The 23,662-nt window shown below is 42.6% G+C and overlaps 1 protein-coding gene across 3 annotated transcripts in view; it reads right to left on the bottom strand.

Annotated features, from left to right (window-relative positions):
- LOC127654754 (formin-like protein 2) overlaps positions 1 to 23,662 on the bottom strand; it is a 188,356-nt gene that overhangs the window by 24,645 nt on the left and 140,049 nt on the right. For all 3 annotated transcript variants that reach the window (XM_052142089.1, XM_052142091.1, XM_052142090.1), the window contains exons 16-21: positions 14,768 to 14,892; positions 3,944 to 4,146; positions 1,579 to 1,813; positions 1,334 to 1,402; positions 1,169 to 1,249; positions 34 to 163 (exon numbers count right to left, since the gene is read on the bottom strand). In XM_052142089.1, coding sequence (XP_051998049.1) covers positions 34 to 163; positions 1,169 to 1,249; positions 1,334 to 1,402; positions 1,579 to 1,813; positions 3,944 to 4,146; positions 14,768 to 14,892 — 843 coding nt within the window. The remainder of the gene's footprint in view (positions 1 to 33; positions 164 to 1,168; positions 1,250 to 1,333; positions 1,403 to 1,578; positions 1,814 to 3,943; positions 4,147 to 14,767; positions 14,893 to 23,662) is intronic.

A 23,662-nucleotide genomic window follows, 5' to 3' on the forward strand; every position in this document is an offset into this window, starting at 1 on the left:
ATACATACTTTCAAATTGAAATATATTTCATACCTGCTGCTGCTTTCTCCACATAGTGCAGTTCATTATAGAAGAGCGACACCTGCTGGTATTTTTCCTTCACTACATTTGCGATATAGTGCAGAAGAGTGATCTTGCGGTCTGTTGATTTGGTGTCTAATAACTGCAAATTACAAGCACACATAAACAACAGATTACATCCTGTCAGGACTTCAAAGACCCCATGAAATGGCCTGAGGAGCATACATTCCTTTCCTGTGTTAATGTATTTCCTATTAAAACAGGAAGTAGGGCTTGTTCTTTTATTTTTTTAAAACAGCCAATAGGCTTTATTTTACAATATAGCCATGAACCATGATTTTCTACTTGCTACTATTAGAAGGTAGCAGGTGGTATAAGGGGGAGGGACATTTCTCGTTATTTTATTGGACAAACATTTGTGATCCACCACTGAGCAGGAAATTATGTCATCACGTCAAGTCATTTGTATTTGTATAGCGCTTTTCACAACACATATTATTTCAAAGCAGCTTTAAAGAAAATCATGCATTAACAGAATATGAAACTGTAATATCTAAAAAGCCATCATTATGTAGTTTGAACAAATATGATTGTAAATTGTGTATAAAATAAATAAATAATTAAATAATAATTTTGGTTCATTTTCACAGAAGACTGTTATTAAGTAAATAATGTACTGTATATCGGCTAAATGTTTATTTTGGAGTTTATTAGGAGTACACAGACTAACACAGATGCTACACACCCAGCCCCTAATCAGGCTAATTGAGCCATTGAGAGGGATAAGAGCGACCAGAGATGGTGGTGCAACAGAGAGAGAGTGTTACGGGCAGCTGCCCGACACCTGTGTGTTTGTGTCTTTTTGGTTCAGTTCTTCATTAAATCTTATTTTATATTATCAAGCCGGTTCTTGACTCCTCCTTTTCATTAATCCCTTTACAAACATATAGACAGCCTCAAAGTTTATAGACATGAACTAAAAGACAAAAAACATCAATTTGGATTGAACATGGTCTTTAAAAACTGACAGGTAGTTTTGTGCATTAGAAAAAACTAATTAACATCACAACTATAAGCTTAACATGAGTCAATGTAAATGGATGAAAAAGACAATAAATTAAAAGAGAAAATAAAACATGAATTTTACCAGGTCTAAGCTCTGCAGTTTGAAGCCATACACGGCTCCTCTTTTACTGCTGTTCATGTAGTTTCCCAGAGCCAAGATGATCTGAGACAGAGAAAATAAACCTCTCTTAGTAAACACACTCTCAGTCTGAAGAAGAGTGCATCAGAACAGATGTGAAACACTTACTTCCAGAATCTTCTTGAGTTTCTGTGAGGATTTGATGGACACAGATGCTGCAATAACAGCGTGAAGTTGCTGTTGAGACAAAAAGATATAAAATCTTTAAACACAGATACACTCTCCCACACGTACACATATACAGGAAGAAAACTTAAAAATGAAACAAAAGACACTTGGACAACACTTTGCGTAAAACACTGTAACCAAATGATGAAAAAGAGTATGAAAGAATTAGAGAAACATTTATTTACCGGTGTGAGCATCTGAACGCTTTCAGTGAAATTCCCCAAAAACGCCATGATGGTCATCTTCTGCATTAGGCGCTCTACTTTACAGAACTGGATCATGAAGCGGTCTTCATCCGTCAGGTTCTCCAGCGGTTTGCGTTCTTTATCGTACTGTCGTAGAACTTTTGTCTCCACTTCTGTCGGAATGAACCTCATCAAACACTCCACGAAATCCACCGACAACGTCCGCAGGTCAAACCTGATACCCACACAGATCAACAAAGAAAGTGTCAATTGCTGCTTTATCCTAAATAATTTTATTAAAAATAAAAAAAGGCACCAGCGTCCAGTCTTAAAGGGATAGTTCCCCCCAAAATGAAAATTCTCTCATCATTTACTCACCCTCATGCCATCCCAGATGTGTATGACTTTCTCTCTTCAGCAGAACACAAATGAAGATTTTTAGAAGAATATTTCAGCTCTGTCCACACTGTAAGTGAATGGTGATTATGCCTTTGAAGTGCCGAAAAGGAGATAATGTCACCATAAACATAATCCATAAGACTCCAGTGGTTTAATCAGTGTTTTCTGAAGTGATCCAGTTGGTTTTGGGTGAGAACACACCAAAATATAACTCCTTTTTCACAGTACGTCTTGACAGCAGTCTACTTGGCAATCATGATTTCAAGCTCGATTACACTTCCTTTACAGCTATCTAGAGCTCTGCACATGTGTCAAATACTAGGAAGTGTAATCGAGCTTAAAATCATGATTGCCAAGTAGACTGCTGTCAAGATGTACAGTGAAAAAGGAGTTATATGTTGGTCTGTTCTCACCCAAAACCAACTCAACTGCTTCAGAAGACATTGATCAGACCACTTGAGTCTTATGGATTATGGTTATGGTGACTTTATCTCCTTTTTGGAGTTTCACCATTCACTCAGTGCGAGAACATAGCCATGGCAACGTTGCAGTCGCGGCTTTCTTTTCTCACGAGAGAAAGCCAATTCAGCTGCCCCCCGTGTCACTCCTTCTTGAGAAAAGAAGGATAACCATGACGATTTATCTCATTAAATTGCAGCTTTTGTGGTTAAATAATCTCACTAGGACATGATGTAATTTAGAATTTGTGCGCTGATTGTTTATGTTATGAAATTCGTATGTCAGATAGTATCAGTTTTTGGTATTCAAGCATTTTTATGAGCTCGAGTACATGAGTGCAGTATCAGACTCGATTCTGATACCAGTATCGGCATCGGGACATCCCTAAAAAAAATTATGGATGAACATTTCTTAGATCTAAACTTTCTAAGCCTTGAGAATGCCTTGTTGATGAGAGGTCAATGGAGAATTGCCAGACTGGTTTGAGCTGACAGAAAGTCTACAGTAACTCAGATAACAGCTATGTACAATTGTACTGAGAAGAATAATATCTCAGAATGCACAACATGTCGAACCTTGAGGTGGATGGGCTAAAACATCAGACCACATCGGGCAATTTATTTGGAACAAATGTTCCTAATAATGTGCTAAGTCAGTGTATATCTATTGTTTAATTTACAGTATATGTTAATACATATATATATATATATATATATATATATATATATATATATATATATATATATATATATATATATATATATATATTTACATTTACATTTATTCATTTGGCAGACGCTTTTATCCAAAGCTGACTTACAAAAGAGCAAAACATAAGCGAATCATCTTAAGGAGACAGTGGTACGAAAAGTGCCATATTACAAAGTACCATCACTATCATCAGAATAGTATACAAAATGTAAATATATTATTTTATTTTTTTTAGTGACCGGTTAAGTGCTTTTTGGAAAAGATGTGTTTTTAGCCGTTTTTTGAAGATAGAGAGTGAGTTAGCTTCCCGGATTGAGTTGGGAAGGTCATTCCACCACCGTGGTATGATGAAACTGAAAAGTTTCATCATACCAAACAAAATATATATATATATATTTGTAAAATGTTATGCTTTAAATGAGAGCTTGTGATATTTTGTGTCTGTGGAGCGGAGGGAGGCGGGGCCGGGTCGGAATATCACGCGCCTCATCAGGCCGACTGGGGACCGGGCGAGCGATATTCCGACCCGGCCCCACCCCCCTCCGCTCCACAGTGTCTAATACAATAACTTTCATACACTGAATTGTAGGACCACTGCATTTGTTTGTGTTATCTGAATGTGACAATTACACAGAACATCTACGCAGACGTCTATGTTGATATAAGTTAGAATAAACATCCTTTCAGAAACCTTTCAAGAACATGAAAGCATAACTGCTTTCTGTATGTGCACTCCTGATAATCAGAAGTGTTGGTGCTATCATAACTGATGTAGTGTGTGTCTCATGCGACTTACATCTGAATGGCTCTGCAGATCTCCTCTGATGTTTTGCCCACTTTCCTCAGTGTGATGGCCAGATTTTTTGCTCTGTTGGAGTCCAACAGCGAAACTTTGCTTGGTCCTTTTTGAGCAGTCTTCTGTTTGCTGGAGGTTATGTCTATGGCTGGTCCCTGTGCTTTAGTCTTAAACATCTCCTCAAACTCATCCACATTCAGATCCTGAACACAAACAATACACACCATTATGCACGTTCACCTGTATATCTGACAGAGTCAAACAATAATAAGCACCCTAATTTAAATCAGCACATGACTAAAGAATATGAATAATATTCCTGATGAAGTGTAGACAGTTTAATAATGTGTGTCATCTGTCCAGGTAGGAAATATCTGTACTTCTGTAGTAACATGCAAATAATGTATACTAAACACATACATACATACATATATATATATATATATATATATATATATATATATATATATATATATATATATATATATATATATATATATATATATATATATATATATATATATATATATATATATATATATATATATATATATATGTATATGTATGTTTATCATATATATTCTGAGATGCTATTCTTCTCACCACAATTGTACAGGGGGTTATCGGAGTTATCTGATTTACTGTAGACTTTGTCAGTTTGTACCAGTCTGGCCATTCTCTGCTGACCTCTCATCAACAAGGCATTTCCATTCACAGAACAGACTCTCACTGGATGTTTTTTGATTTTGGCACCATTCGGAGTAAATTCTAGAGACTGTTGTGTGTGAAAATACTCAAACCAGCCCATCTGGCACCAACAATCATGCCATGGTCCAAATCACTGAGATCACCTTTTTATCCATTCTGATGGTTGATGTGAACATTACCTGAAGCTCCTAACCCATAACTGCATGATTTTATGCACTGCTGCCACACGATTGGCTGATCATAATCGCATGGTTGATTGTTTAAAGCAAACCTAGCCATGGATTATCCAATTTATACCATGGTAATTTGCCAGCAGTCTTTGTTTTTTGCAATGCATTTTCTAGAAGAATTACAAAAAATGTATCTATGGGTGGTCAGATCTAGAGTTCTGTGATTTAGCGTATGCCCTAAATTAAGTGATGATACCTATCAAAGGCTGCCACAACAACGAGCTGGCTTTTGTCCTGTAACGTTTTGCTGAGCTAATGCCGCAGAACCATTGAGAAAATTGTGATTTTTACATCAAAAAGTATACATAGATTCTCCCTTCAAGCGCACAGAGCAGTGGGATTCAGGACATAGGAACGCTGACCTGAAGGCACAGGCAAGATAGACAGTCTGAATCAGCTAAACAACCTATCAGTACATTTGTTTCAGCCAGGGTGGGATATTTTCCAACAAAGCAGGGCTGTATATTTTACAGTGCAGATTTTGACCCTTTTTTCACAGATCAGCATTTTATTGTAACACTAGAAAAGTCCCGCCTCCTTTCTCAAACAAAAAATATGTGAATAGTGAGAGTCATACAGTAATCTGCACTGTAAAATATACTTTGATGCTAAATTCAAATATATTTACCATATTTATACATTTAAACACAACTTATGCAATTAAATGGGAAAATATTGACTTCACCTGCACTAGATTTTAATGCCCTTCATAGATGCTGGACAAGTAAACCCAGTTGAATTATGTCAAATGTCAATTTGTGTTGATCAACCCTAAAGAAACATGATAGGATAGCCCCTTGTCACAGGCCATTTTTAAGATTTGCCTTTGAGGGCACCTTCATATCAGTTCAAAGTCCTGCCATTCAGCTTGTCCTTAGCTCTTCGCACATTCAGGAAATGCGTTGATTGCAGCGCTCACTTCGCTGAGGCTGAGCGGCATCCATGTTCTCAATTACCTCAATGACTGGTTACATTTAGCGCAGTCGGAAGCACAAGCATTTGTGCACAGAGACCCATTGCTTTCACATTTGGAGAATTTGTAAGTTGGGTGAAAAGTGTGATGGTGTCCAATTGTCAAGTTTCCTTCCTGGTAATTAAACTTGAATCGGTGACCATGTTTGTACTTTTGACTGACGAACGCACTCAGTATATTTTCTGATGCTTGACAAGCTTCAAGCTAGAGAGAGCTTTGTCGTTTGAAACACTTTCAGCAGGTCTTTAAGTTGATGGCCACAGCAGCTGCTGTCACCACATTGGGTTTACTATGTATGAGGCATCTCCAGTGTTGGGTCAACTCTAGAGTGTCTCGTCACTCCTGGCTAGAGGTTGACCGATTAATCGGCTGACCGATTAATCGGCCGATTTTTTGCATTTTTTAACATAATCGGCATCGGCCAATATCCAAGTATATCAAGCCGATTATTAGGCAGGCGCATCTGTGGGCAGCCTAGTGTTGTTGTGGAACACGTGTTCGACGCACACTGCCCCTAGAGTCATTTTCCAGTAGAGTGAGCAGACCTCAAGGAAGGAGCTAAGTTCCTTGGAGAAAACAGTAAGGATTAAATTTGTATAACTTCTTTATATTTAATTAAGAACTTTTGATATATTACTGCCAACTTCAAGAAAAAACGTGACAAACGCGATAGGCGACATAACGTTCAGCTACTTTGGATATTGATAGCGTAGTTGAAGTTGCATTATCACAGCAGAAGGGTTGCTATCATGTCACAATAAGCAAGCAAGAATTTTGCAATTACAGACAGTGAATCTGAGACTTTTATTTGTTCTGTTTGTGTGTCTTATATTTGAGAGTGTTGTCACTCAATGCAGAGAAATAAGTAATAAAAAAGATACCAACGCACTATAGGCTATTGAAGGACTGGCTTTGGTAAGCTCGGACGTTATCGGTTCTGCTGACGGTACTGGAGAAATTACGAAAAGACATTTATTACTGCTATAAAGAGAAAGTTATTTTATCTCGCCAGCCATTTCTATGTATAATAATATGAAACCATTTGTCTGTGATGCAATTTAACTATTCGCAGTCAGAGAGAGAGAGAGAGATCTCGCTCACGCGGTGACACAGCGAGCACAACATGAGCCCTGCATAATGAGTGACGACGGAGGACAGAACTAAACATTCAAACGTAGCCTGGTTTAGATCTGTGATATTAGTCTGATTTTATTTTAGATTTCGCCTTCCAAAGATTATAAAAAGAATATTTATACATTCTGTCTAGCACAACTTCCTTCCCTTCACAGCGGTGCACTGACATTTCTCCCTAAAACTCAAACTTAACGTCAGAATCAGCACGATCGGTGATTGTTGTAAAATGCTACTGTTGCTAAATTGCGGGACGCGTTTAATAATAAAAAGAGCGCAAGAGATACCGTTCCCAAGGCGGCGCGCGCTCCAAAACACACCACAGAGAGACAAGCAAACTATAGGCTACTTTGGGTTTCATGTGCGCGTCTAAACAATCAAATATACACAAAAATATGTCAAAACGACCGGCTTGGAGATTCACTTAAACACAGTTTATGTCTTAAATGGACGTAGTTATGGAAATAGTTGGGAGAAAATATGCTGCATCAGGAGCCTATTAGACTCGGTCTTAAAGGGGAAGCTGTCTAATAATAAACATGCTGACGATTGAGCCATTACTGCGAATCAAACAACAAAAGGCAAGGGGAAAATCACTTACAGCTCTTGCATGAATAACTTCTGCATTAATGAGCATTAATCTGCATTAATCTATCTATGATAAACTATGCAGTGTTATTTTACAATTGTTTACTTTATTAGATTTCTTTTTAGACCACACCTGAACAGTAATGTTAGTAGACCTTACTGAAATTAAATCACTGTGCCTATATAACGTTTATCTTTGTGTAATATATATATATATATATATATATATATATATATATATATAACAAAAAGAACTGTTAAGAATACCGTTAAAGTACCGGATCGATAAGCAGTATCGGTAAGAGTAGTAATACCATTAAAACCTTAACGATACCCATCCCTAGTTATGCCTGTGCTTCTCTTGAATGCTCTGAATATTGGATTACGTGTCTGGATTGCCCCTTAATTAAAGCTGCATTTGGATCTAAACCTTCGTGTCTCAGAGCAGTTTGTAACACCTGCTTTGTTTATTTAATATATTTGTTATACATTATTTATAAAATATGTTTTTACATTATACATTTTTAATTTAAGTCTACAAGTGCAGATTGGTCAAGTGTTCAATAAATGTATTGGTTGAGAAATTTTGTCTATCTTAAGTAATTATTTGTGTTCCATTTTATCTTTCAAATAAAAGGTTCAAATAAGAGGTTAAAAACAAGCACATATCGGCCAAAATAAATCGGCAGCAATAATCTTCCATCGGCCGAACAGGATTTCAAAAGATCGGCATCGGCCTGAAAAAAAAACAATATCGGTCGACCTTTACTCCTGGCCACACGGTCACTTACATTTTGTAGTGACATGTCACTGCCTTGCCGCGCAAGCTATTACTAAAATACCTGTGATTTACCAGAAAGGTGTTGTGCTCGGCCAGGTGGCCAGATGCAAGGTTGTCACAACAGACTCATCCAACACAGGCTGACAAGCCCTGTGCGATCATCATCCAGCCTTCAGCACCTGTACATGCATGTGTCGCCTGGAACTGCTAGCAGTCTTCCTAGCCCTTAGAAATTTTCGGGCAACTGTTGGTTGTACCGGAGTGGCCCTTGGTTTCTGGAATGGTTATAGCTGTTAGATTTCATGTCTGGCCTATGAACGAATCTCGTCTAACACAGATGGATTGTCGCAGCCAGTGCTCAACATCATATTTCAGAACAGAGACTGTAATGGCCTCATGTCGCCATTCTCAAGCCAAGGGAAGGTTATCCAAGGTTTTGGCCACTCCCATCATGGCTCAGTTTCAAGTCAAGTGGTTCAAGTCAAGAAAGTTTGTAGCTTTGCATGCTTTCTCTTCTCCTCTATTTTAAACAGACAAAGCACATGAATTGTGCATGATCTGCCCTGTGAGGGACTATGTATTTATATTGACCAAACAAATAAATTTAGGCTGATGGACCAGCTCTTCGTCTGCTTTGGAGGCAGTTCAAAAGGTTATGCTGTCTCCAAGCGAAGACTTTTTACTGGGTTGACACCATTGTGCACGCTCATAATTTGCAAGGCGTACAGTGTCCCATGGGTGTTAAAGCCCACTCTACGATCATTATGGACTCCTCCTGGGCTTGGTGAAGGGTGTCATTGCAGGACATCTGTCTGGCTGCAGGCTGGGCTTCCCCAACAACTATTCCAGGTTTTATAAATAGGATGTTTCATCTTTCTCTTTCAAGACCTTTTCTGCTAAGGAGGGTTTGACTTTTTAATATTGACAGTTGCATTATGTTTTGGCTGTTGGTCCTATGTCCGTGCAATTATTCGTTTCTTCTCAAGTGAAGAGAAATGTTTAATGTTCTACTACAATGTTGGCTAGTGGCATTACTTATTTTGTCAATCTATGACCATTTTTAAATCTTTTCCCCACTGTGTTTCACTACCCGGCATGACTAGTTGGCGGTGTGTCAAGCTCCATCTGCCAATTGTGATCCTTTCAGGGAACCAGGGATACAAACTTAATATGTTCTCCTACACCAAAATGACTAATGAAATCAAAAAGGGTAGGCACTACAGTCTGTTTTTACAAAAAGTAATTTAATTATTCACTAAAAGCTGCGTATTGATATTCACCTTCTGCGGCTAGCCTCAAGGGGATAAATACACATGTTAAAGTTATTCCATGAATTACACCCTAAATAATTTTATTACAGATGTTTATTTTCATGGTATTGCTGTTGTTATTTCCACGTAACAGGGAATCAGAAAGACATGGCATGTGTGACATAGCTCCGACTAAAGAGAGCGAGATCTCAGCAAAACAGTCAGCAAGTGTAACACACCTAGAGTGGTGCCGCCTTTGCGTTGTTCATTCAGTCAAGATCAGTCAACATGAAAACCCTGGTGTGCAGAGTTATTAGCAAGCTGGTGCAAACGTACCTACATCTGTACGATCGTTGGCATAGTAGGACTAAAACAAGGTAAATTTACTTTAGTAGCTAGACAATGTTGAATATAATAAAAAATACAAATATTTTAAAATATCTAAAATCATTTAAAAACAAATTAACCAGAGTAGCAGCATATAAGATATTTAGACTTGCTTTTAGAGAAAAGACATTGAATATAAGTGTATTTTGTCTTAACTGCTGTTATATATACTTTGTCTTGTTTCACTGTTGCCCTTTTGTTTGCCATTTTTGTCACTTTTGCATTCCTTAGTTTTCACTTTTGTCCCTTGTGTAGCTCCATAGTCTCTTTGTTAGCTTTCGTGTTCACCGTTCATTGTTTGCACCTGCCCTCGTTAATTTGCCATTTTGCTTCTGTTTATCACCTTGTTATCTTGTTTGAGTTCTGTTTTGTTCATTGGCCCCTTTTTCCCTTGCTCATGTATTTATACCCCGGTTCTTTGTTCAGTCCTTGTCTATCGTTGTTTGTTGTTAGCCTGGTATGTATCCTCCTGCCCGAGTTTTCTAGTTTATGTTTTGTTTCCCCATTGTGGGCTTTCCTTTGTGTTTTGCCTGTCTACTAGTCAATAAAGATAACTGCGTTTGGATCCTCAACCTTCGTCTGCCTTCGCTGCCTCAATCAATACAGAACGATAGACCACACACATGGATCCAGCAGCTATTCGGGCCAAATGTCGGCTGCTCAACCTGCAGCAAGAAGACCACCCATTTGTAGACCACGCTCTCTACTTTCTCGTCCTGGCGAACGCTACTGACATCTCGAACTCTGCATTGATGGTCTTTTTCAAGAACAGCTTGAACCCAGAGCCCACGCATGTCACTGTGAGCGAGCCAGAGCCCACGCATGTCACTGTGAGCGAGCCTGAGTCCTCGTCAGCCACGGTGAGTGAGCCTGAGCCCACCACGGTGAGCGAGCCTGCGCCCACGTCAATCACGGCGAGCGAGCCTGAGTCCTCGTCAGCCATGGTCAGCGAGCCTGAGCCCTCGTCAGCGAACCTGTAGCCTCCGACGTCAGTGAGCCAGCGACTGTAGCCTCCGACGTTAGTGAGCCAGCGCCTGTAGCTTCGACCGTCCCTGAACCGGCACCTGTAGCCTCGATCATCCAAGAGCCGCCGCCAGTAGCCGTGACCGTCCAAGAGCCAGCACCAGTAGCCAGGACCGTCCAAGAGCCAGCGCCTGTAGCCGTGACCGTCCTAGAGCCAGCGCCTCTCGAGCCTTCCAGGGCTCCTCCTCTCGAGCCTTCCAGGGCTCTCAAGTCTCTCGAGTCTTCCAGGGCTCCTCCTCCCGAGTCTTCCAGGGCTCCGCCTCTCAAGTCTCTCGAGCCTCCTAGGGCTCCGCCTCTCAAGCCTCTCGAGCCTTCCAGGGCTCCGCCTCCCAAGTCTCAAGTCTCTCGAGTCTTCCAGTGCTCCGCCTCCCGAGCTTTCCAGAGCTCCGCCTCCCGAGTTTCCCGAGCTTTCCAGAGCTCCGCCTCCCGAGTTTCCCGAGCTTTCCAGAGCTCCGCCTTCCGAGTTTCCCGAGCTTTCCAGAGCTCCACCTTCCGAGCTTTCCAGAGCCCCGCCTTCCGGGCTTTCCAGAGCCCCGCCTTCCGAGCTTCCTGAGCTTTCCAAAGCTCCGCCTCCCGAGCTTTCCAGAGCTCCACCCTCCGAGCTTCCCAGAGCTCCACCTCTCAAGCCTTCTAGGGCTCCGCCTCTCAAGTCTCTCGAGCCTTCCAGGGCTGCGCCCCTCAAGCCCCTCGAGCCTTCCAGGGCTCCGCCCCCGAGCCTCCTACGGCTCCGTCTCCCGAGTCTCCTACGGCTCTGCTCTCAGAGACCCCAGAGCCTTCCAGGGCTCCGCCTCTCAAGCCTCTCGAGCCTCCCACGGCTCCACCCCTCAAGCCTCTCGAGCCTCCCAGGGCTCCACCCCTCAAGTCTCACGAGCCTCCCGAGTCTCCTATGGCTCTGCTCTCAGAGACCCCAGAGCCTTCTAGGGCTCCGCCTCTGAAACCTCCTACGGCGCCACCTCCCTCGGCTCCGCCTCCCGAACCTCCTAGGGCTCCGCCCCTCAATTCTCTCAAGCCTTCAGGGCTCCGCCCCTCAAGCCTTCCAGGGCTCCGCCCCCCGAGCCTCCTACGGCTCCGTCTCCCGAGTCTCCTACGGCTCTGCTCTCAGAGACCCCAGAGCCTTCTAGGGCTCCGCCTCTGAAACCTCCTACGGCGTCACCTCCCTCGGCTCCGCCTCCAGAGCCTTCCAGGTCTCCGCCTCTGAAACCTCCTACGGCGCCACCTCCCTCACCTCCTATGGCTCCGCCTCTCGAGCCACCCGAGCCTCCGACGGCTCCGCCTCCAGAACCTCCTACGGCTCCGCCTCCCGAGCCTCCTTCGGCTCAGCCTCCTGCGGCTCTTCTCCCCGAGCCTCCCTCGGCTCCGCCTCCCGAGCCTCCTACGGCTCCACCGCCAGAGCCTCCTACGGCTCCACCTCCCGAGCCTCCTACGGCTCTGCTCCCAGAGACTCCAGAGCTTTCTAGGGCTCCACCTCTCGAGCATCCCACGGCTCCGCCTCCCGAGCCTCCTACGGCTCCGCCTCCCGGGATCTCTAGGACTCTGCTCCTCAAGTCTCTCGAGCCTCCCAGGGCTCCGCCCCTCAAGTCTCTTGAGCCTTCCTGGGCTCTGCTTCCCGAGCCTCCTACGGCTCCGCCTCCAGAGCCTTCCAGGCCTCCTGACCCTGTTCCCGTCCTGTGGCCTCCTCCCAGGCCTTCTGACCCAGTCCCTGTCCTGTGGCCTCCTCACAGGCCTCCTGACCCTGTCCCCATCCTGTGGCCTCCTCCCAAGCCTCCCGAACCTGCCCCTGTCCGGTGGCCTCCTCCCAGGCCTCTGGACCCTGTTCCCGTCCTGTGGCCTCTTCCCAGGCCCCCTGACCCTGTTCCCATCCTGTGGCATCCTCCCAGGCCTCCTGACCCTGTTCCCGTCCTGTGGCCTCCCCCCAGGCCTCCTGACCCTGTTCCAGTCCTGTGGCCTCCTCCCAGGCCTCCTGACCCGGTCCCGGTCCTGCGGCCTCTTCCCAGGCCCCCTGACCCAGTCCCTGTCCAGTGGCCTCCTCCCAGGTCCCCCAAACCTGTCCTTGCCCTGTGGCCAGCTCCCAGGCCTCCTGAACCTATCCTTGTCCTGTGGCCAGCTCCCAGGCCTCCTGAACCTATCCTTGCCCTGTGGCCATCTCCAAGACCTCCTGAACCTACCCTTGCCCTGTGGCCACCTCCCTGGCCTCCTAAACCTGTCCCTGTGTGCCCCCAGGGACTGCCTAATTGGCCCCGTGGACTGTCTCATTTCCCTTTGTGCCCCCACGGACTGCCTAATTGCCCCTTGTGCCCCCGTGGACTGCCTATTTGCCCCTTGTGCCCCCGTGGTTTGCCTGTCTGCCCCTGGTGCCCTCATTTTGTTTTTTGTGGGTTTTCTGTCCTTGGTTTTTTGTTCTTTAGGATCGTCTGGAATCCGATCCTTTGAGGGGGGGCTCTGTTATGTATACTTTGTCTTGTTTCACTGTTGCCCTTTTGTTTGCCATTTTTGTCACTTTTGCATTCCTTAGTTTTCACTTTTGTCCCTTGTGTAGCTCCATAGTCTCTTTGTTAGCTTTCGTGTTCACCGTTCATTGTTTGCACCTGCCCTCGTTAATTTGCCATTTTGCTTCTGTTTATCACCTTGTTATCTTGTTTGAGTTCTGTTTTGTTCATTGGCCCCTTTTTCCCTTGCTCATGTATTTATACCCCGGTTCTTTGTTCAGTCCTTGTCTATCGTTGTTTGTTGTTAGCCTGGTATGTATCCTCCTGCCCGAGTTTTCTAGTTTATGTTTTGTTTCCCCATTGTGGGCTTTCCTTTGTGTTTTGCCTGTCTACTAGTCAATAAAGATAACTGCGTTTGGATCCTCAACCTTCGTCTGCCTTCGCTGCCTCAATCAATACAACTGCACTCGCAGAAGTATAACCAAGTGAAAATTCACTTATATACAAAATACACTTATATTTAAGATACATTCTCTTAAAGCTAGTCTAGTTGCTTCTCAAGTAAATGTATCTTGTTTTAAGACAATTATATTTAGACAATTTTAAAAGGAAAACAAGACAAAAACACTTGATAACAATAGGTTTTTACAGTGAATTTCTTTACTGAATTAAACTTAATAAAAGGTATTTTCCCACTGTTAATTCAGTGAATGTCAATTAGAGGCATTTTGAAAAGATCTTTATTGTTAGTAAGCATATGTAATACAACCTTTTAGGTCAGCGCACAAGCTGTATAATTAGGTAAGAGCTAATGATTAATAGTCAAATAATCGAATAATGATTAATAGTCAAATAATCGATCAAATAATCGCTAGATTAAATAATTGTTAGCTGCAGCCTTATAGCAGACATTTTTAAGATTTTGTTTTTTTGTTTGGTTTAATTAGTCTACAAAAGGAACCAAATCTACTCAAATACTTTTATGTGACCATTCACTCTTTGATTTGAAATTCTGCTTATCTTTTGGAACAGCCTATGCACGCAATGATCCTCCGGAGGCAGCTCACTTTGTTTTGGAACAGACCCAAAGTGTGTGTTCAGGTATATATGGTTTCCTCAAGTGTCATCATAATTCAAAAGTCTTAAAAAACATACTAAACAATGTAAAAATGCCACTAGGTTTCTGTGATGGTTAGGTTAAGGGGTAGAATTAGGGGATAGAATATATAGTTTGTAGAGTATAAAAAGTCTTACGTCTATGGAGAGTTGTCATAAACCATATATACAAATGTGTGTGTGTGTGTGTGTGTGTTTGGTTGAATCTTACCTCCAGTATTCTCTCATCATCAATCTCGTTAAACACAGTACCGTTGATTTGATTGGGTTTCAGAGCCACCCAATTAAACACCGGCAAACGAAATTTTGTCTTGATGGGTTTCTTGATCTTCACAGCTACACAACATGACAAAAAGAACACTGTATCAGTATCACACAATGCAGTGTGAATCACGAGAGTAATGAACACAACACACACATGGGAAGGGTTTATGTGAGTGGGTCCATTGCACATACAGTATATGAGGGTCTGTGAGGGGGAAATGTGCAGTGACAAGACCTCTGGTGCTGTGTTAATCTTGTTAACAAGAAAAATTACTGACGAATATTTTGGTTGCAGAAAGTTTTTTTGATTTTGTCAACAATAACAAAGATGAGACGAAAAAGACACATTAAGACGATAAACAAACGTAAATTTAAACAATGTTGATGAAATTATGATGAGGAAAATAAATATACCTCAAGATATTAACAATGCTGTGGCAGCGGGGGTGTGGTCAAGCACTCGTCCGAGGGAGAAAGCGGTAAGGGCGCTTGCACCTGAGCTAAATTATGTCTAACACCTGTCTCTAATTTCAGTGAGCACAGGGAGAGCGACCTAAAGACAGCCACAGAGCCTCCAGTCGAGAGAGAGAGTCTGACACATAGAGACTAGTTAAAAAGCTGTTGCTGAGCCGCGAGCTGGGCTTCCCCGGACAAAAGAGGGACAAGGCGAGCTGCCCAATGGTCGTGCGGCCAGCACCAAATCTCTGCGGTGCGCTCGACCAGGTCCAGGAAAGCTGCTAGATCGTCCACCGCCCCCATCTTCTGTAACGCGGGCAGGGGCAAAGAGGCGCGGGGGTCTGGGGTCGCGGCTGTGGCTGGAGCGGCCTCCTAGCTGAGGAGACTCTGTATCGCATGCCGGTCCTCTGCTTGAGCCCCGCATGATCTTGAAGAACTGACGATCTTGGTCTTGCCGGAGCTCAAGCAGGGTCTGTTGGTGGCTCTCATGCAGTACGGCGAGGGACTGGAGGACCTCCGTCAACTGGGAGGACTCTACGGGGCGACTTCCTTCCATCACTTGGATAATATCCCGGGTTTCGGCACCAGTGTAACTAATTTCTTACAAGGAGGGAAGGAGGACACGGGAAACAGGGGCTTTGAATCACAGGTAAGTTTTAATTCACCAACTCTCACGCTTTACAGCTTCCAAAATAACAACAGCTTTTTAACTAGTCTCTATCTGTCAGACTCTCTCTCTCGACTGGAGGCTCTGTGGCTGTCTTTATGCCGCTCTCCCCGTGCTCACTGAAATTAGAGACAGGTGTTAGACATAATTTAGCTCAGGTGCAAGTGCTACCTCGGACGAGCGATTGACCATGCCCCCGCTGCCACAAATGCATTAACACTTTTTTATTTATTCATTAGATTATTTATTAGACAAATCTAGAAAGAGTTGATCTAAATAATCCAATCATGGGTATTTCCCTGCGTGATCTGAAAGAGCTGAACACCTGTGCAAGTAACTTTACTAATGGGTTAATTATCTTGCTAATAAATGCATCCAAGTTATGTGAAATTAATCAGCTAAATCCACAACATAAACATAATAATATAGCTGCAAGCAGCAATTATCAGGCCAAGCTAATAAACTCTTTTTCAGGACACTGTATTTTAAAGATAATTTTGTAAAAATCCAAATAACTTCACAGATCTTTATTGTAAAGGGTTTAAACAAAGTTTTCCATGCTTGTTCAATGAACCATAAACAATTAATGAACATGCACCTGTGGAACGGTCATTAAGATACTAACAGCTTACAGACGGTAGGCAATTAAGATCACAGTTATAAAAACTTAGGACACTAAAGAGACCTTTCTGCTGACATGGCATGCTGCATGGAGGCAAGAGGACTGCAGATGTGGCCAGGGCAATAAATTGCAATGTCCGTACAGTGAGACGCCTAAGACAGCGCTACAGGGAGACAGGAAGGGCAGCTGATCATCCTCGCAGTGGCAGACTACGTGTAGCAACACCTGCGCAGGATCGGTACATCCGAATATCACACCTGCTGGACAGGTACATGATGGCAACAACAACACACAATCCCTCCATCAGTGCTCAGACTGTCCGCAATAGGCTGAGAGAGGCTGGACAGAGGGCCGGTGTGTCACAGCATCATCAGACAGAGCTTTTTGTCATTGCAGGCAATCTCAACGCTGTGCATTACAGGGAAGACGTCCTCCTCCCTCATGCCACCAGCCATACTGCTCGTTCTGTGCATGATTTCCTGCAAGACAGGAATGTCAATGTTCTGTCATGGCCAGTGAAGAGCCCGGATCTCAATCCCAATGAGCACATCTGGGACCTGTTAGATCAGAGGGTGAGGGGTACAGCCATTCTCCCAAGAAATGTACGGGATCTTGCAAGTGTCTTGATGGAAGGGTGGGGTAACATCTCAGCAAGAAGAAGGCAAATCTGGTGCAGTCCACTGCAGTACATAATGTAGCTGGTGGCCACACCAGATACTGACTGTTACTTTTGATTTTGACCCTCCCCCCTTTGTTCAAGGACACATTATTCAATTTCTGTTAGTCACATGTCTGTGAAACTTGTTCAGTTTATGTCTTAGTTGTTGAATATTTTATGTTCATACAAATATTTACACATGTTAAGTTTGCTGAAAATAAAAGCAGTTGAAAGTGAGAGGACGTTTCTTTTTTTGCTGAGTTTATAAAGGAAGTGATATGTTGCAGTCGACACTTTGTAAGGACTCAAGAATCACCAAAAGCATTTTTCACCCCAGTCTCAGTGGGACTCTTGTAGTGTAGCTCACTGTTTTATATAATGTGCCTCTCGGCTCTCATAACTCAATTATCTTAAACTTGCCATGTACTCTCAGATCATGGTCCTAATGAAGCATACCATGTTTCGATAAGACAAAGCATTGCCGAGATTTAGCCTCACTTCCTATTTGGCATCTTGCCGCTGAATTCGTTGATGCGTTATAAAGAAGCTGTTTGTTTTATCAAACTTTTTTTTATAACTTTTGGCCAACAGTGTCTCAAGATGGCTGCCAAAGTTGTGGGAGGAGACTGGACTGGTTGGAAACGTTAAAGAGTTCACAAGCAGATGAATCAGAGGATTTATGTCTGTAATCCATACATTTTAAAAGTTATTAGCTGTTAAAAAAAAATTTTTTTTAACTGGTGGTGGCACTATAGAGTTTTTCCTAGAGACACCAAATTTTGTCGGGGGTCTTTTATACCCACCCCTATCAGTGTACTAAATGTAATAATTTGTCCTATATTTGATTCTATTGATTGCCGTAGACTTCAAGCCAGAATAAGAATAACAATAAGAAGAGAACTCTAATGAAAACAATAGCCACTGCAGCTAAATATTGTTCTCAGTTCAGCTTTGAGTGCTTAATCCTGTTCAGTACACACATTGTTGTGTAAATCACACAGAGGTATGTCTTCACTCATTTATATTTACAGTCTTTCTTAAAAATAGTGAGCACAAAAAAGGGCCAAACTGGCATTCATGTTTCTTGTTCACAAGCGCGAGATGCTGCAACATTGCTATGGTTATCACTTGTCAATTATCGGAATTGTTGGAGTAACTCCTATATTCCGTTCACCCATGATATGAAAATTTTGAGGATTCACTCCCACATTTAAATGTGGTTGTCACATGCGATACAGAGTCTCCTCAGCCAGGAGGCCGCTCCAGCCACAGCCGCGACCCCGGACCCCCACGCCTCTTTGCCCCTGCCCTCGTTACAGAAGATCGGGGCGGTGGACGATCCAGCAGCTTTCCTGGACCTGTTCGAGCGCACCGCCGAGAATTGTGTACGTGGCAATAGATGCTAATTATAACTTGCATCTGCATAGAAAGAGAAGCGAATGAACAGGTGAACTCAAACTAAGTTACACACTAGTCAGAATGTGTAAATTGTGTTGTGAATATGCTGTTTCCTTAAAAAATCCATTACATGTAACAATATCCTAAACTGTCTAAACGTGATGAATTCACATTTGATTAACTTCTAAAAAGTAGCTCATACTTCAGTATATTCATTATATGCTATTATCTCAAGAGCTCAGATTTTCAAGACAGTTCCCTGTCAAAAAGCTACACTTTGATACTGATTTAGCGCTATGGGAACAACTCTAGGTGTGACCAGCTGTGAATTAAATTGACCAGAATTTATAGCCTCTGCTGGTGACATCATTGGATGCCACAGGTGCATGGCCTAGTCAGTGCACAGAAACCTTTCTCTTTTAAAAAAAAAAAAAAAATGACTGAAAGACAGAGCAAGCGGTGTGAGTTCCCTTGTTGTTTCGCACTCTTCTTGCTTACTTCCGAGAGTCAGCGTCCACACTTCCATCGTGGGGCTCTCGTATGGATCTGGCTCAGGAGCGAGAGACAGGTCTGTCCCTATCGCTTGCTCTCTCCCCAGATCCAGCTGGTCCTTCCCGTGATCCTGAAGCGCGCTCTGGAGCCTCTTCGGTTTATGAGGGGGACAGTGAATCTCTTGAGTCTGCAGACTTCGAGTTACCCACCTCTGAGCATTCCGGGCATGATAATAAATCATCTGAGGAATTACTTGAGGTGATTACTCGTGCAGTGGCCAGGCTTCAATTAGGCTGGCCACGTGAACAAGAGACCCCCAAACGCTCCAAGTTGGAGGACAGATTTCTGTCTGGTGGCCAAGGGAAGGGAATGCCTCATCAGTCCCTTCCTTTCTTTAATGACCTCCATGACGAGCTCTCTCGTTCATGGAGGAAACCTTATACTTCCCATGTCCTCAACGTCGATATATTCAACTCTCGTGGGTGCTGAGGCACGGGGGTATTCGGTGATGCCTCCAGTTGAAGAGACACTTGCGGGTTATCTCTCGCCTGTCTCGGCATCATCGTTAAAAAGACCCACTCTCCCCACAAAGCCGTGCAGGACCACCTCCACGCTTGTGGGGCCGCCACCAAGCAGACTATGTCGCATTGGGTGAGGGACACTATTGCCCTGGCCTACTAGGTGCGCAGTCAAGCTTCACCAGTAGGTATCAGGGCTCACTCTACCAGAGAGGTTGCCTCCTCTAAAGTCTTGGCTAAAGGTGTCCCTCTGCAGCATGTTTGTGATGCGGCAGGCTGGTCCTCTCCGCACACATTCATAAGATTTTAGAGTTTGGATGTTCATGCCACTCCAGGCTCTTATGTCCATGAATCAACAGCACAAGCTCATGTCTGAGAGCTCTTGCGCTCTTGTGAGCACAACTACACAACCGTAAGGGGTCCGGACATCCACAGTGTGGCGGCGTGGGTATTCTTGTTAACCCCTGTTCCCTGATAAAAGCAGAACGAGATGCTGCGCTTCATTGCCGCACTGGGATGCCCCAGGACTGCTCTTCAGATAAAATACCTGACGATGCACCTGTGACGCATATATTTATAGCCCTGCTCCCAATTATGTCATCATCAGAGGCTATAAATTCTGGTCAGTTTCATTGACGTATTGCACTCATATTCACAGCTGATCACACCAGCACAAATCAGCACAGCATCTCGTTCTGCTTTTATCAGGGAACAGTTAAGTAACCCGAGACGTTTTCTCATGTTTTCTCTTACATATGAAACATATGAATCTTTATAATATTATATTTAATATATATTTAAATCATTTTAAGTAATTTACACATTTTTCAAAATATTTGAATATTTGGTTAAAGTTTGGTTTGTTACAGTTTTGGCACATTATCGCCAACTAAGATAACATTTTTGCTGACTAATATTTTAACATTTTATTCACTGTAAAATTGAGTAAAATAAATGATATTTCTAGATGAAACACTGACTACATTTAAGGAATGTTTTTTCAAAAGAAAAATATTTTGTCTTAAATAATAAAAAACCTGTGAACATAACACTGTATCAACACTCTCAGATTAAAAGTGATCAAGTCTGTCATATCCTCATGGATATGATCATGGCAGGATATTTTGATCATAAATCCCACATAAAATGTATTGAATGTATAAATTCAATGAGTCATTTTTATTTCAATAATTAACAATTTTTATTAATGCGAACCTAATTATTGATATCAATAATGGGCATTTTCACTAGTATTAATTGCAGTGTTGATATCAGGAATTAGCCTTTTAACTAGTGAAAAAAAGTATAGATACCAATAATTCACATGATTAAATGTTGAAAGGCATAGCAAAAGTCTTCATGCCCACAAACACCTGAGAAACCTCTAAGAAATAAAATTGTTCTCTGTGTTTAGGAAGTGAGCCAGACAGACACTCATTTCTGTTCTTGGATTTACATAGGATGTGACTCAAATGATGTCCTAGAGTGAGAATGAGTCAGGTCTTGTGTTTTCTTTATTAAAACCACAGTCTATGCCAGTATAAACCTTACAAAACACTTCCAAAATAAAGTCACTAAAGGAATAAGTGTGTAGTGTCCAGTCCAGCTGGATGTGCAAAGAGGATTATAAGTGATGTTTGTGAGGATGTGATATTGGGCCATGCAGAGTGTGTGCAGCAGCCAAAACTGCATTCCTTAGTTTACACAACTTTCTCCATATCTGATGATCAATCACCTGTAATAGCACGCCACAATGTTTCAGCATGCAAAAACAACACAATCAAATACTTACTATCACACAGCATGGACATGGTATTTTAAGTCTTACTGCCTTATAATCTGGGTACAAACTAACTTTTATAACCGACAGCTACAGTGGCTGCTGAATGTCTAATTTGACCAGTCACTTTGATTTTTCATATAGTGAATCTACAGAGATGTGTTCAAAATGCAGTTTGACCAGGCCTCCTATGCGCCATCATGAGAGGTCTTCTTTTGTTTTTTGGCAATTTGCATTCTTTGTACATATCGCCACCTACTGAGCTGTTGTACAAATAATGATTTATTATTTTCCTTTCCATTATCCCTTCTTTCTTTCTCCTCCCTGCAAAGCAGATGGCGCTATGCACGAAAAAATGTGAATCGGGAAAATAAAACCCTCAAAGAACTCAGTCCTCTAATGAACGCCTATAGGAGGACAGCTCAAAGGGGAGATTTATAGTAAAAAAAAGGACTTAAATATTGATCTGTTTCTCACCCAAACTTATCATATCACTTTAAAAGACATGGATTATTTTATATTATAATTTTAATGCTGACTTTATGGGCTTTTTGGAGCTTCACAGTTCTGGCACAGTTCTGCACAGCATTTCCACAGTGGCAGGTAGATACGCATATATTCCCTGCTTATAATGCACATTCATGAGTGAATTATAATAAACAGGAACACAAACTTGAACGAACATACAGTGGTCCAAAACAAATGTGGATACTTAGCTGCTACATATCTGAATGTCCATGCATTAGATAACAAAATAGGGAAGAAAAAATAAATTATATATATATATATATATATATATATATATATATATATATATATATATATATATATATGGCAAGCCAAATTGACTTTTAATTTACTAGTTGTAACAATTACTGATATCAGGAATGGGTAATTGAACTTGTAACAATGAAATTATAATTTTTACTAGTAAGCAGTACATTGCTGTTACACTGATGAGCAAAAACATTATGACCACTCACAGGTGAAGCGAATAATATTGATAATCTCCTAACAAGGCCACATGTCATGGTCTGGGTAGAGTAGATTGAAAGCTAGCAATCAGTTCTCATAGTCAATGTGTTGAATGCAGGAGAAATGGGCAGGAATAAAGACCTGAGCGACTTTGACAAGGGCCAAATTATTATGGGCAGGTGGCAAGGCTTGTGGGGTGCTCCCGGTCAGCAGTGGTGAGTACCTACTGACAGTGGTCTGGAAGGTCACAAACCGGCGACAGGGTGTTGGGCGCCCAAGGCTCATCAATACGCGAGGGCAACAAAGGCTATCCCGTCTGGTCCGAACCGACAGAAGAACAAGTCACAGAAAATGTTACTGATGGTTACAGAAAATTGTATTGCTGGTTATAGGAGGAATGCACACAGTCCATTGCACCCTGCTGCGTATGGGTCTGCATAGCTGCAGACCAGTCAGAGTGCCCATGATGACCCTTGTACACTGTCGAAAACACCTACAATGGGCATGCAAGCACCTTGGATCAGTTGAAGAAGGTGGCCTGAGTCCCGTTTTCTTTTACATAACATGCATGGCTGTGTCCGTGTGCACCGTTTACCTGGGGAAGTGATGGCACCAAGATGCACTGTGGGAAGACGACAAGACGGTGGAGGGAGTATTATGCTCTGGGCAATGTTCTGCTGGGAAACCCTGGGTCCGGCCATTCATGTGGACATCAATTTGTCATGTGCCACCTACCTAAACATTGTTGCAGACCAGGTACACCCCTTCTATTCCTCTTTCAGCAGGATAATTCACCCTGCCACACAGCAAAAATTGTACGGGAATGGTTTGAGGAACATGATAAAGAGTGGAAGGTGTTGCCCTGGCCTCCAAATTCCTCAAATCTCAATCCGATTGAGCATCTGTGGGATGTGCTAGACCAACAAGTCCAATCCACGATGGCTCCACCTCACAACTTACAGGACTTGAAGGATCTGCTGCTAATGTCTTGGTGCCAGATACCACAGGACACCTTCAGGGGTCTTTAATAGTACATGCCTCGGTGGGTCAGCGCTGTTTTAGCACCAAGCTAAAGACCAACAGCATATTAGGCAGGTGGTCATAATGTTTTGGCTCATCAGTGTATATTCGGATGCTATGCTCTATGTCAAATGAGGACAAAGCAAGTTTGAACACTTTCTGGTTGTGAAACATTAGTGGAACATGTCCATAGTGATTGCTGAACTCATCCACTAAAAATCACCTTCATTTCAGCTTTAAAATAATTGCACAAAAT

The sequence above is a fragment of the Xyrauchen texanus genome, chromosome 14 (genome assembly GCF_025860055.1).
Source record: "Xyrauchen texanus isolate HMW12.3.18 chromosome 14, RBS_HiC_50CHRs, whole genome shotgun sequence".
Lineage (NCBI taxonomy): Eukaryota > Metazoa > Chordata > Actinopteri > Cypriniformes > Catostomidae > Xyrauchen > Xyrauchen texanus.